The sequence below is a fragment of the Ranitomeya variabilis genome, chromosome 3, assembly GCF_051348905.1.
Source record: "Ranitomeya variabilis isolate aRanVar5 chromosome 3, aRanVar5.hap1, whole genome shotgun sequence".
NCBI lineage: Eukaryota > Metazoa > Chordata > Amphibia > Anura > Dendrobatidae > Ranitomeya > Ranitomeya variabilis.
Genome location: NC_135234.1, coordinates 77453369 through 77468391, shown reverse-complemented (window position 1 = coordinate 77468391; position 15023 = coordinate 77453369). Strand labels below are relative to the sequence as shown.

Here is a 15023-nt window from a genome sequence, read left to right as displayed (position 1 = left end):
CCCCAGTGCGTCCAGCAATCTGCCCCCAGTGCGTCCAGCAATCTGCCCCCAGTGTGTCCAGCAATTTGCCCCAGTGTCCAGCATTGCCCCAGTGTGTCCAGCATTGCCCCCAGTGCGTCCAGCATCGCCCCCAGCATCGCCCCAGTGTGTCCAGCAATCTGCCCCCAGTGCATCCAGCAATCTGCCCCAGTGTGTCCAGCAATCTGCCCCCAGTGTGTCCAGCAATCTGCCCGAGTGTCCAGCATTGCCCCCAGTGTGTCCAGCAATCTGCCCCAGTGTCCAGCATTGCCCCCAGTGTGTCCAGCAATCTGCCCCAGTGTCCAGCATTGCCCCCAGTGTGTCCAGCATTGCCCCCAGTGCGTCCAGCATCGCCCCCAGTGCGTCCAGCATCGCCCCCAGTGTGTCCAGCAATCTGCCCCCATTGTGTCCAGCAATCTGCCCCCAGTGTGTCCAACAATCTGCCCCCAGTGCGTCCAGCAATCTGCCCCCAGTGCGTCCAGCAATCTGCCCCCAGTGTGTCCAGCAATCTGCCCCAGTGTCCAGCATTGCCCCCAGTGTGTCCAGCAATCTGCCCCAGTGTCCAGCATTGCCCCCAGTGTGTCCAGCAATCTGCCCCAGTGTCCAGCATTGCCCCCAGTGTGTCCAGCAATCTGCCCCAGTGTCCAGCATTGCCCCCAGTGTGTCCAGCAATCTGCCCCAGTGTCCAGCATTGCCCCCAGTGTGTCCAGCAATCTGCCCCAGTGTCCAGCATTGCCCCCAGTGTGTCCAGCAATCTGCCCCAGTGTCCAGCATTGCCCCCAGTGTGTCCAGCAATCTGCCCCAGTGTCCAGCATTGCCCCCAGTGTGTCCAGCAATCTGCCCCAGTGTCCAGCATTGCCCCCAGTGTGTCCAGCATTGCCCCCAGTGCGTCCAGCATCGCCCCCAGTGCGTCCAGCATCGCCCCAGTGTGTCCAGCAATCTGCCCCCAGTGTGTCCAGCAATCTGCCCCCAGTGCGTCCAGCAATCTGCCCCCAGTGTGTCCAGCAATCTGCCCCAGTGTCCAGCATTGCCCCCAGTGTGTCCAGCAATCTGCCCCAGTGTCCAGCATTGCCCCCAGTGTGTCCAGCAATCTGCCCCAGTGTCCAGCATTGCCCCCAGTGTGTCCAGCAATCTGCCCCAGTGTCCAGCATTGCCCCAGTGTGTCCAGCATTGCCCCCAGTGCGTCCAGCATCGCCCCCAGCATCGCCCCAGTGTGTCCAGCAATCTGCCCCCAGTGCATCCAGCAATCTGCCCCAGTGCGTCCAGCAATCTGCCCCCAGTGTGTCCAGCAATCTGCCCCAGTGTCCAGCATTGCCCCCAGTGTGTCCAGCAATCTGCCCCAGTGTCCAGCATTGCCCCCAGTGTGTCCAGCAATCTGCCCCAGTGTCCAGCATTGCCCCCAGTGCGTCCAGCATCGCCCCCAGTGCGTCCAGCATCGCCCCCAGTGCGTCCAGCAATCTGCCCCCAGTGCGTCCAGCAATCTGCCCCCAGTGCGTCCAGCAAACTGCCCCCAGTGCGTCCAGCAATCTGCCCCCAGTGTGTCCAGCAATCTGCCCCAGTGTCCAGCATTGCCCCCAGTGTGTCCAGCAATCTGCCCCAGTGTCCAGCATTGCCCCCATTGTGTCCAGCAATCTGCCCCAGTGTCCAGCATTGCCCCCAGTGTGTCCAGCAATCTGCCCCAGTGTCCAGCATTGCCCCCAGTGTGTCCAGCAATCTGCCCCAGTGTCCAGCATTGCCCCCAGTGTGTCCAGCAATCTGCCCCAGTGTCCAGCATTGCCCCCAGTGTGTCCAGCAATCTGCCCCAGTGTCCAGCATTGCCCCCAGTGTGTCCAGCATATTGCCCCCAGTCTGTCTCCAGCATATTGCCCCCAGTCTGTCTCCAGCATATTGCCCCAGTCTGTCTCCAGCATATTGCCCCCAGTGTGTCTCCAGCATATTGCCCCCAGTCTGTCTCCAGCATATTACCCCCAGTCTGTCTCCAGCATATTACCCCCAGTCTGTCTCCAGCATATTACCCCCAGTGTGTCTCCAGCATATTGCCCCCAGTGTGTCTCCAGCATATTACCCCCAGTGTGTCTCCAGCATATTGCCCCCAGTCTGTCTCCAGCATATTGGTCCCAGTCTGTCTCCAGCATATTACCCCCAGTCTGTCTCCAGCATATTACCCCCAGTCTGTCTCCAGCATATTACCCCCAGTCTGTCTCCAGCATATTGCCCCCAGTCTGTCTGAGTCAGACATAAAGAAAAAAAAAAAAAGTAAAATCCTAACCTCTCCCGTTCCCAGCGCAGGTCCCGTGCACTCAGCGTCTCTCCGGCTCTGCAACGCTCAGGACAGAGAGGCTGAGCGCGCAGTGATGACGTCATCGCACCCTCTGCCCTGAGACGTCGCAGAGTCAGAGGGCGATGAAGACGCTGCAGCTGCCGCAGGAACCAGGAGAGGTGAGTATTAAAGGGGGGCCCAATAACAGCGCTGGCACTGGGAAGGGGGGGGGGCCTGGTCGTGGCGGCAGTCGGCGCCGCCCGAAGATTTAAAGGGCCCGCGTCTCTCTTTTTTTTTTTTTTCTTTCTTCCTCCTCCTCTCTGGGTCGGAGCCGCCCCTGGCATTGTGCCGCCTGGGGCGGCCCGCTCCCCCCCGCACCCCCCTTCCTACGCCACTGCCCCCAAGGGTGGTTTGCACGTTAATGACCAGGCCAATTTTTACAATTCTGACCACTGTCCCTTTATGAGGTTATAACTCTGGAACTCTTCAACGGATCTTGGCGATTCTGACATTGTTTTCTCGTGACATATTGTACTTCATGTTAGTGGTAAAATTTATTCGATATAACTTGCGTTTATTTGTGAAAAAAACGGAAATTTGGCGAAAATTTTGAAAATTTCGCAATTTTCCAACTTTGAATTTTTATGCCCTTAAATCACAGAGATATGTCATGCAAAATACTTAATAAGTAACATTCCCCACATGTCTACTTTACATCAGCACAATTTTGGAATCAAAATTTTTTTTTTTAGGGAGTTATAAGGGTTAAAAGTTGACCAGAAATTTCTCATTTTTACAACACCATTTTTTTTTAGGGACCACATCTCATTTGAAGTCATTTTGAGGGGTCAATATGATAGAAAATAACCAAGTGTGACACCATTCTAAAAACTGCACCCCTCAAGGTGCTCAAAACCACATTCAAGAAGTTTATTAACCCTTCAGGTGGTTCACAGGAATTTTTGGAATGTTTAAATAAAAATGAACATTTAACTTTTTTCCACACAAAATTTATTTCAGCTCCAATTTGTTTTATTTTACCAAGGGTAACAGGAGAAAATGGACCCCAAAAGTTGTTGTACAATTTGTCCTGAGTATGCTGATACCCAATATGTGAGGGTAAACCACTGTTTGGGCGCATGGCAGAGCTCGGAAGGAAAGGAGCGCCATTTTACTTTTCAATGCAAAATTGACTAGAATTGAGATGGGACGCCATGTTGCGTTTGGAGAGCCCCTGATGTGCCTAAACATTGAAACCCCCCACAAGTGACACCATTTTGGAAAGTAGACCCCCTAAGGAACTTATCTAGATGTGTGGTGAGCACTTTGACCCACCAAGTGCTTCACAGAAGTTTATAATGCAGAGCCGTAAAAATAAAAAATCATATTTTTTTCACAAAAATTATCTTTTCGCCCCCAATTTTTTATTTTCACAAGGGTAACAGGATAAATTGGACACTAAAAGTTGTTGTCCAATTTGTCCTGAGTACGCTGATACCCCATATGTGGGTGTAAACCATTGTTTGGGCGCATGGCAGAGCTCGGAAGGGAAGGAGCGCCATTTTACTTTTCAATGCAAAATTGACTAGAATTGAGATGGGACGCCATGTTGGGTTTGGAGAGCCCCTCATGTGCCTAAACATTGAAACCCCCCACAAGTGACACCATTTTGGAAAGTAGACCCCTTAAGGAACTTATCTAGATATGTGGTGAGCACTTTGACCCAACAAGTGCTTCACAGAAGTTTATAATGCAGAGCTGTAAAAATAAAAAATCATATTTTTTCACAAAAGTGATCTTTTTTCCCCCAATTTTTTATTTTCCCAAGGGTAAGAGAAAACATTAGACCACAAAAGTTGTTGTGCAATTTGTCCTGAGTACGACGATACCCCATATGTGGGGGTAAACCACTGTTTGGGCGCATGGCAGAGCTCGGAAGGGAAGGAGTGCCATTTTACTTTTCAATGCAAAATTGACTGGAATTAAGATGGGACGCCATGTTGCGTTTGGAGAGCCCCTGATGTGCCTATACATTGAAACCCCCCACAAGTGACACCATTTTGGAAAGTAGACCCCCTAAGGAACTTATCTAGATGTGTTTTGAGAGCTTTGAACCCCCAAGTGTTTCACTACAGTTTATAACGCAGAGCCGTGAAAATAAAAATTCTTTTTTTTTTCACAAAAATTATTTTTTAGCCCCCAGTTTTGTATTTTCACAAGGGTAACAGGATAAATTGGACACCAAAAGTTGTTGTCCAATTTGTCCTGAGTACGCTGATACCCCATATGTGGGGGGGGAACCACTGTTTGGGCGCCTGGCAGAGCTCGGAAGGGAAGGAGCGCCATTTGGAATGCAGACGTAGATGGATTGGTCTGCAGGCGTCACGTTGCATTTGCAGAGCCCCTGATGTACCCAAACAGTAGAAACCACCCACAAGTGACCCCATATTGGAAACTAGACCTCCTACGGAACTTATCTAGATGTGTTGTGAGAACTTTGAACCCCCAAGTGTTTCACTACAGTTTACAACGCAGAGCCGTGAAAATAAAAAAATCTTTTTTTTTTCCCACAAAAATGATTTTTAGCCCCCCAAATTTTTATTTTCCCAAGGATAACAAGAGAACTTCGACCCCAAAAGTTGTTGTCCAATTTGTCCCGAGTACTCTGATACCCCATATGTTGGGGTAAACCCCTGTTTGGGCGCACGGGAGAGCTCGGAAGGGAAGGAGCACTGTTTTACTTTTTCAACGCAGAATTGGCTGGAATTGAGATCGGACGCCATGTCGTGTTTGGAGCGCCCCTGGTGTGCCTAAACAGTGGAAACAGCAATGAAAAAGAAAAAATCTCCAGCATGGATCTTCTAAAAGTCAATTTATTAGAAACACTAAGTGTTTCTAATAAATTGACTTTTAGAAGATCCATGCTGGAGATTTTTTCTTTTTCATTGCTGGCTCTGGACTACGCCCTTGACCAAGGCGGCTCCGTGCATGGACATCATTGCACTGTTGAGGGATTGGTGAGCTGACTTATTTTCTTCCCATTTTTTCCTTTTTCCCTATTTTTGTAAACAGTGGAAACCCCCCAATTCTACCTGAAACCCTAATCCAAAAACACCGCTAACCCTAATCCCAATGGTAACCCTAACCACACCCCTAACCCTGACACACCCCTAACTCTAATCCCAACCCTAATCCCAACCGTAAATGTAATCCAAACCCTAACCCTAACTTTAGCCCCAACCCTAACCCTAGCCCTAACCCTAGCTCTAACCCTAACCCTAGCCCTAACCCTAGCTCTAACCCTAACCCTAGCCCTAACCCTAGCCCTAACCCTAACCCTAGCTCTAACCCTAACCCTAACCCTAACCCTAGCCCTAACCCTAGCCCTAATGGGAAAATGGAAATAAATACATTTTTTAAATTTTTTTATTTTTCGCTAACTAAGGGGGTGATGAAGGGGGGTTTGATTTACTTTTATAGCGGGTTTTTTAGCGGATTTTTATGATTGGCAGCCGTCACACACTGAAAGACGCTTTTTATTGCAAAAAATATTTTTTGCGTTACCACATTTTGAGACCTATAATTTTTCCATATTTTGGTCCACAGAGTTATGTGAGGTCATGTTTTTTGTGGGACGAGTTAACGTTTTTATTGGTACCATTTTCGGACACGTGACAGTTTTTGATCACTTTTTACTTCAATTTTTGTGAGGCAGAATGACCAAAAACCAGCTATTCATGAATTTCTTTTGGGGGAGGCGTTTATACCGTTCCACGTTTGGTAAAATTGATAAAGCAGTTTTATTCTTTGGGTCAGTACGATTACAGCGATATCTCATTTATATCATTTTTTTTATGTTTTGGCGCTTTTATACGATAAAAGCTATTTTATAGAAAAAATAATTATTTTGGCATCGCTTTATTCTGAGAATTATAACTTTTTTATTTTTTTGCTTATGATGCTGTGTGGTGGCTCGTTTTTTGCAGGACAAGATGACGTTTTCAGCGGTACCATGTTTATTTATATCCGTCTTTTTGATCGCGTGTTATTCCACTTTTTGTTCGACGGTATGATAATAAAGCGTTGTTTTTTGGTTCATTTTTTTTTTTTTCTTATGGTGTTCACTGAAGGGGTTAACTAGTGGGACAGTTTTATAGGTTGGGTCATTACGGACGCGGCGATACTAAATATGTGTACTTTTATTGTTTTTTTTTGTTTTTTTTAGATAAAGAAATGTATTTATGGGAATAATATATTTTTTTTTTTCTTTATTTAGGAATTTTTTTTTTTTTTTTTTTTACACTTGTGGAAATTTTTTTTTTTACTTTGTCCCAGGGGGGGACATCACAGATCGCCCATCTGACAGTTTTCACAGCACTCTGTCAGATGGGCGATCTTACTTTCATCGGAGCAGGCTGCTCTGCAGACGGCTCCGGACCCTGACCCGGAAGTACTCCCTGCAGGACCCGGATGCAGCCCCGTGGCCATTTTGGATCCGGGGACTGCAGGGAGAAGACGCTCGGTACAAGGTGAGTACATCACCTTGTACCGATCGTCTCAGGGAAGCCCGCAGGGAGCCCCCTCCCTGCGCGATGCTTCCCTGTACCGCCGGTACACCGCGATCATGTTTGATCGCGTTGTGCCGGGGGTTAATGTGCCGGGGGCGGTCCGTGACCGCTCCTGGCACATAGTGCCGGATGTCAGCTGCGATAGGCAGCTGACACCCGGCCGCGATCGGCCGCGCTCCCCCCGTGAGCGCGGCCGATCGCATATGACGTACTATCCCATCGGTGGTCATACGGGCCCACCCCACCTCGACGGGATAGTACGTCAGATGTCAGAAAGGGGTTAAATGGTTGTCTGGAGCCACCATGAAAAAATGGAACAAAATGAACAAATAGCACCACGCCATGACCACATCACATATTACCACCACATAGTGACCAAATAATACCCCATACAAGGAACAAATACTGCCACACTATGACCAGACCACATATGATCACCACATAGTGATCGAATAATACCACATACAAGGAAGTAATACTGCCACACCATGACCACACCACATAGTGGCTGAATAATACCACATACAAAGGAGTAATACTGCCACACCATGGCCAGGCCACATATTACCTCCACATAGTGACCGAATAATATCACATAAAAGGAAGAAATACCACCACACTATGACCAGACCACATATAACCACCACATAGTGACTGGATAATACAACATACAAGGGAATAATACTGCCACACCATGACCACACCACATATCACCACCACATAGTGGCCAAATAATACCACATGCAAGGGAGTAATACTGCCACACCATGACCAGACCACATATTACCACCACATAGTGACCGAATAATACCACATACAAGGGACAAATGCCGTCACACTATGAACAGATCACATATTACTTCATATAGTGACCAAATACTACAATACTGATCATTAATAAAAAACACAATACTAATGTTAGCATAAGTGCTGTTACAGTTTATCTGTACTTAGAATACAGTGTTTAATGTAAGTGTACAGATAATACAGGGGCTCTGCAGAGACACTATGCACAGGAGCTCTGTATATAGTATACAGGTAATACAGTGATCACTAGTGACATTATACACAGGAGCTTTGTATATACAGTATAGTGTACAGGTAAAACAGGGATTACTGGTGACATTATACACAGGAGCTCTGTATATAGTGTCAGTATGCAGGTAATGCAGTGATCACCAGTGACATTATACACAGGTGCTCTGTATATAATGCATAGTGTACAGGTAATTCAGTAATTATCAGTGACATTATTCACAAGAGATATGTATATAGTGTAGAGGTAATACAGTGATCACCAGTGACATTATACACAGGAGCTCTGCATATAGTATATAGTCTATAGTGTTAGTGTACAGGTAACACATTGACTTACCATTGACATCTCTAGTTGAAGTCCTTCATCTTTGCTTTTCTTCTTCATCCAGCTTAGACTGCCATCACTTCTTCCAGCCAGGACTCATCTCTGCAGAAAATAACACATAGTTATCTAGAGTACAGCTTCCAGAGTTCATTTACTCTCCCCCACAACCCATCTTCAATTCATAATCATTTACTCTCCCCCACCCCCGTCTCAATTCATAATCATATGCAGTTTCCCACCCCCCAGTCTCAATTCATAATCATTGACCCTCCTCCACCCCACCTCAATTCATCATTATTTGCTATCTCATACCCTCAATACATCATTTGTTGTTCCCACCCTCAAATCATCATCATTTGCTGTCCCCCACCTTCAATACATAACCCTTTACTCTCCCCCACTCTCAATTCATCACTATTTACTCTCCCCAGCCCCCACCTTCAACTCATCACTTACAGTCCCCGTTCCCACCCTGAATTTGTCATTTACTCTTACCCACCCCCAATTCATCATTATATGCACTCTCCCACCCTCAATACAGCATCATTTGCTTCCACCGCACCCTTTTAATTTATTTTATTAATTTAAAAAAGTTTTCATACTGCCACTCATACAATCCCCTGCAGCTCCACTTCTGCTATCTAGAGCCAGTACAGGCTGACGCCTGCGCGATGATGTCATGGTATAGGCGCCCCCACCAGAACATCACAAAAAAGGCAGAGGACGCTCCCCTGGAGCTATAATAATAATAATAATAATAATAATAATAATTTTATTTATATAGCGCCAACATATTCCGCAGCGCTTTACAACTTATAGAGGGGACTTATACAGACAACAGACATTACAGCATAACAGAAATCACAGTTCAAAACAGATACCAGGAGGAATGAGGGCCCTGCTGCTCGCAAGCTTACAATCTATGAGGAAAAGGGGAGACACAAGAGGTGGATGGTAACAATTGCTTTAGTTATTTGGACCAGCCATAGTGTAAGGCTCGGGTGTTCATGTAAAGCTGCATGAACCAGTTAACTGCCTAAGTATGTAACAGTACAGACACAGAGGCTATTAACTGCATAAAGTGTATGAGAACATGATGGAGGAACGTGATTATGTTGTTGTTTTTTATTAATAGGCCACACAGGGATAATTAGGTTAGGTTCTGTTTTGATGGCCGTGGAGCTCCAGGAAAGCTCCCTTTGCTTCTGCTCACCGGGCCCCATACACCAGTAAAGGTAGTAATGCCCTGATAACGGCCCTGGTGCTATGCAATGTGAAAGCTCCTTCACTGTGAATAGAATTACAATCAACTAGTAAGGCTTTGTGTGAGTTGCAGACCAAAATGTTCCACCCACGAGGGGTCTCCTTCCATGCTAGTATCTTCAGTTAATAATCAGTAAATCTTGTAATATTTGCAGTTTTATCAGTGAGCACTGAGACACACGAAAGGCTGATTCTTCCCTTTTCAGTTGTGATCTAGTGATAGATTTATTACCTTTCAATTACGGTACGTCACAAAGCTGGAGACAAATAACATGGAATCCACCAATGCAACAAGTGACAGACACAGTTCACCTCCTCCCCCTCCCTGCACAGTGACCTCTGCACAGATCACAGAGCATGTCTAGAAACCCTCCAACAGAAGAAAATAAACATCTGTAGACCATTGTTTACTAAGGTCAATGGGGCAGCTGTAAAGCATATCTCTAAATGGTGTCAATGGCAGCTCAGGCAACATCAGTGCACCCATAATCTTATACAGAAAATTAATTTAAAAAATCTACTATCGGAGAAGAAAACAGATTAGAAATGACTTTTTTAAAAGCTCTAATAAGCAAAAAAAACAGGTTATACATTCACTAAATGTGAAGAAATGAGAAAATACTGATATTTTACCATCCAAACTAGTAATGTTCACGTGTTAGGATATGTTTTCAATATCACCGGTGTATAGTATTTTATAATCTGCGCCTATTCCCATAAATGAAAGCTCCTATGACAAGTCACAAGTTGGAATCTGTAAGTTATAGGTAGTTCCTGAGCCGCTGACTCAGTACCATTGTTCTAGGCCTTCTGGTCTACACTCACAAAAAAATATTCCTCCTTAATAATCAGGCTTTAACACTTCATATGGGCTCATTTCCACTGAGACAAGAAGCTCGTATATATTTGCATTTCCTTGTGAAAACAACCCTTTTAATTTATTTCTTCTCCAGAAAATATGTTTATATTAGGGTTATTTCCCCACACAGTGAAAACTCAGCAGAAAAGCCACTGCGTTTTATAGTTTGAGAAAAAACTCATGCCCAGAACTAACTTGGCTACAAGTGCCTGCCTAGACCCTGGCCATGTGTGTGCAGTATTTACAGTCCAGGAGATGTTTTAACTCCTAATATCCCAGCGATCTCTCTTCAACTCATTGATTTCTATATACAGTGCGATGTTAAATTTTGGGCCTTTTAGAGATCATTTTATTTTCATCTTGTTCAACTGTTCAGAATAACAGTAATTTTGATCAGAGTTATCCAAACTTTTACATGCCACTTTAGCAGTTATGTGCTCACCTCCCTCTCCGCTCCTGACAAGCTGCTGGTATAAATCTTGCAAAGTTACCACCATCGGCTTCTACCAGGGCAGTTCACCTAATCACAGCTTTTAACTCTTGCTGAAGCTGTGTGTTCAAATGTCTTGTTATCGCTATATGTATACACTTCAGAACTTCACTGATAGCTGACTGTGTTAAGGCAGAACTCGTCCTGAGCTTTAGGGCTTTTTCAGTCCTTTTTCTACTGCGGATTCCACTGCGGGTTTCCAGCTGCATTTTCCTATTGGTGCAGGTGGAAACCCGCTGCGGAATCCGCAGACAGAATTGACATGGTACTTCTTTTTTTCCGCTGAAAATCCGCGCTGATTTTCGAGCCGAAAAAAGGATAGTGGGCACAGCGGATTTCGTTTTCCATAGGGTAACATTGTACTGTACCCTGCATGGAAAACGTCTGCGGATCCGCAGCGAAAACCGCATCGTGTGAACATAGCCTTATAGTTCTACTAATACCACGGCTCTGCTACTCACCAGAACTGTCAATCAAGAAAAGGAGCCCGCCCCGCCAGAATCCAGGACGCAAGAAGAATAAGGAGACTGCAGAGCTCTGAGCTGCTCAAGACACAATTTGAGAATAACCTTTTAACTTTTTTCCAAATAGAAAACGCACCCTTTCTTAGAAAAGTTATTATTAATAAATAAATTCAAATGCAAGAGAGTTCCAAAGTAGATTTTTCTATCTAATTAGCTAAAACAAGAGGCTATATGCCTACATGGGGCTATTTCCTAATACTACACAGCAATATCGAACTCAGTACCCGCTGCTGGTATCTATTACTGCAGACACGCACATATACAGTAGATGAGTGAATGAAATGATTTAGGGAGACCCCAGACATATTGTATGTAAGTCGAGTAAATTGGTTTTATGTTTAGGAAAAAAATTTAATCCCCTTAGCCATAAAATTATAACAAGATTCAGCATAACATTTTGTGAGTGTGCATTGAAAGAAATTGTGAACATGTGTTATTAGCTCATTTTCCTATCTTAGTATAAACTAATACTATATGATCTTTTTTAGAATACCACTATTAGGAAAAGCCGAGGACTTCACAGTCTATATTAAAAACTCCATACGCTTTCCAAAGTTCAATTTTTCAAAGTAAGTGTCAGTAAATGATGTTTGCTACATTGTATTATGCATTAATACTGATAAATGGAACGTTTATTAATATTCCATTAATATTTCATTGGTAAATGAACAATTATGCTTTGAATGTGTTTTTATCACCTTAGTTGTATCTTATTTTTTATACAGGGAGTATACAAACTACCAAAAACACAAAACAATACTTTGACAATAAGCTACACTAAGGCCATGTTCACACGTTCAGTATTTGGTCAGTATTTTACAACAGTATTTGTAAACCAAAACCAGGAGAGGAACAATCATAGGAAAAGTATAATAGAAACCTGTCACCACTTCTGTATTTATCACCCACTCCTGGTTTTGGCTTACAAATACTGATGTAAAATACTGACCGAATACTGAGGGTGTAAAAGTGGCCTACGTCTAACGTCAGGGGAAAGAACAATGATTCGAACTAATGACTTGCCTCACCTGCCCTAATCCGTGGACCAAATTTTGAGCAGTCCATAAATGTTATCTATAGCGCACCAATAATTTTCGGTGACTATTCAGAATAAGTTCATACAACAAATAGGTTCACTCTGCTGTACTGTCGAATATTGTGGAAAAATAATAATAATAATAATAATAATATGTTATCATATAGAAAAAAATGTACAACAGAACCGTATTTATCAGGAAGCAAATGTCAAATTCTATTAGATACAATACAAAAAAAACATTTTCATGTATTAAAACATGTTAAAAAGTGGGAAATGGAGCAGGATGGCACCACAGTCCCAAAGGTGGTATGGCGCTGCTAGCACCTCGTCCCATTGGAGGTAACAACATGTGCTTGAGAATGATCTCTTAGTTACGATTCATTAAGTGTCCTCCCTGGCACTGATCTTCTTTATATGATGTTAGTGCTTTTATTTTATATGATGCTGATATAGTAATTAGCAGGAGGTAGACACTTTGTACACATATGGGATTGAAAGATAATAGACTTTCATGCAATACCTGTTGTTACATACTACTTTAGGGACTGTGGCGCCATCCTGTGGTTTCCCACTTTTTAACATGTTTTTAATACTGTACATGAAAATGTTTTGTATTGCATCTAATAAAATGTGATATTTGCTTTCTGAAATATATATAAGGTCTGGTGTACATTTTTTTTCTAAATGCATGTTCCTATCTGCACTGAACCTGTCATTCTGTCCATGCAAAGAATTTAGTCTGGCACATTAACTTCCGTTTCTCTTGTATTTGTGCTGTGACTGTCGAGTAGGTGCTCAGAAGTAAGACGTAATCTTCAAATAAGTAGAAAAAACTTCTGCACTCTAGTAGTTGTAATTGAACAAGGTGGCTTTATTCAATTAAATCGACCCTGGTGCAAACAGATTAAGCCAACGTTTCGGCCAAATAAGGCCTTTCTCAAGTTATTTCTGTGTAAGAAGGGGTTAGGGGATCCTGAGCTGTGCGGATCTTGTCATGGCGCGACGAGATCTGCACAGCTCGGGATCCTCTGACCCCTTCTTCTTATACAGGTATACCGTAAAGTATGCTAAGATTGTCCTATCCCATTGGACATCATTCACATGTTATTATGTTTGACATTTGGATAACGTAACCCCTTTGTAAGTCAATTCGATGATCCTATCAAGATCAGTCCTGGCATAATATCAGGACATGTGTCCCTGAGGCGCGTGTCTCCAGGATACCAGCTTACATCAAATATAATAACATGGCGCCAATGATTTTAGCCCTCCTGCAGTGACACGTTAATCATCCAATGTCGGCGTGGCCACTGCTGTAGACAGACTGGAAATATGGCCATTAAACCTGACCAATAATTGACAAGGGACTTTCGGTCAGGAACCCCACTTATAACATTATTTTGCATCCTGGCACCTATGGGGACTTACTGGATCACAGCTGTGATTATAATTCTTATAGCTGTGATCTTATATATATCACATTTTATTGATGACATAATAAAAGAACATTTTTATTCACACTTTTCCCCTTTCCTATTAGTCTACAGATGGACCTTGACAAAGGGCTTATTTGGCAGAAACGTTGGCTTAATCTGTTTGCACCAGGGTCCATTTAATTGAATAAAACCATCTTGTTCATTTGCAACTACTATAATAGAAGTTTTAACGCTGTCATCTGTGCGTACATGAGCAGTAACACAATTTCTGCCCATGCTATGACTTGTTTCCCGCACCAGTTTCTCCTGTGCCGCCTCGGTCTCAGTGTTCAGCTGTCTCTGAGCTGGTGGATGGAGACTGGCTCCTATGATGTCTCCCATACACAGTACCAAGAGAAATGGGTGGTTCCTGGCCCCGTATTCCCTTGTACACATGTTCAAAATCAGCAGCTACAGTAACGATGGACACAATTATTATCAATGTTGTTTCGACAAACTTTGCATAAAAAAGTAGTACAAATTAATATAAAACTTTTAAGACTTAATAAAATGCACTTTTAGACCCAAAAACTCTTTAAAACGTACTTTGTGAAGCTAGCCTAAGACATGTTTCCACTTTTATGTATTGTCAACATTCTCTTTCATAGAACTAATATTCTGAACACAGAAAACGATTCATTTCTCAAGACATGTCGATATGATAAAGAAAACCACTACTGTCCAATATTTTACTTGGGCAAAATTGCCTCCTGGACTGGAAATAACTTTCAGGATATAGCAATGGAAGTAAGTTACATGAGTAAATGTCGTCATGGAAAATGGCGGATGTGTATATTGTATTTATAGCTGTCATTTCTGCTGCTAATTGCATTTGTCTGAAAACTGATACTGGTTTTATCATATTTCAAATCAAAGTAACAACAAGCTGTCAGTGTTCCTGAATGGGGGCTATAGGCTTACTACCGTATATTACGCCACGCCACACCATAATCCAGGAAGTATGACCTGTGTGACAATCCCTCGTGAAGGCTTCTTCAAGATGTTGCCCACATGTTCTCCAGTTTGAGACCAGAGGCTGACATGGAACAATGGAGGCTTGAATACAGGTCTATACTCTTCAGGGATGAGTCTTTTGTCGTGGACGCAATGATATCCAGAGATTGAGCTGAAGACCACATGGGCAACGTCATGAAGAGGCCTTCA

The 15023-nt window shown here is 43.8% G+C and overlaps 1 protein-coding gene across 2 annotated transcripts in view; it reads left to right on the top strand.

The window, feature by feature from the left end:
• The window catches only part of P2RX5 (purinergic receptor P2X 5), a 144656-nt gene that overhangs the window by 109596 nt on the left and 20037 nt on the right, over positions 1–15023 (top strand). For both annotated transcript variants that reach the window (XM_077294229.1, XM_077294230.1), the window contains exons 6-7: positions 11834–11914; positions 14468–14606. In XM_077294229.1, coding sequence (XP_077150344.1) covers positions 11834–11914; positions 14468–14606 — 220 coding nt within the window. The remainder of the gene's footprint in view (positions 1–11833; positions 11915–14467; positions 14607–15023) is intronic.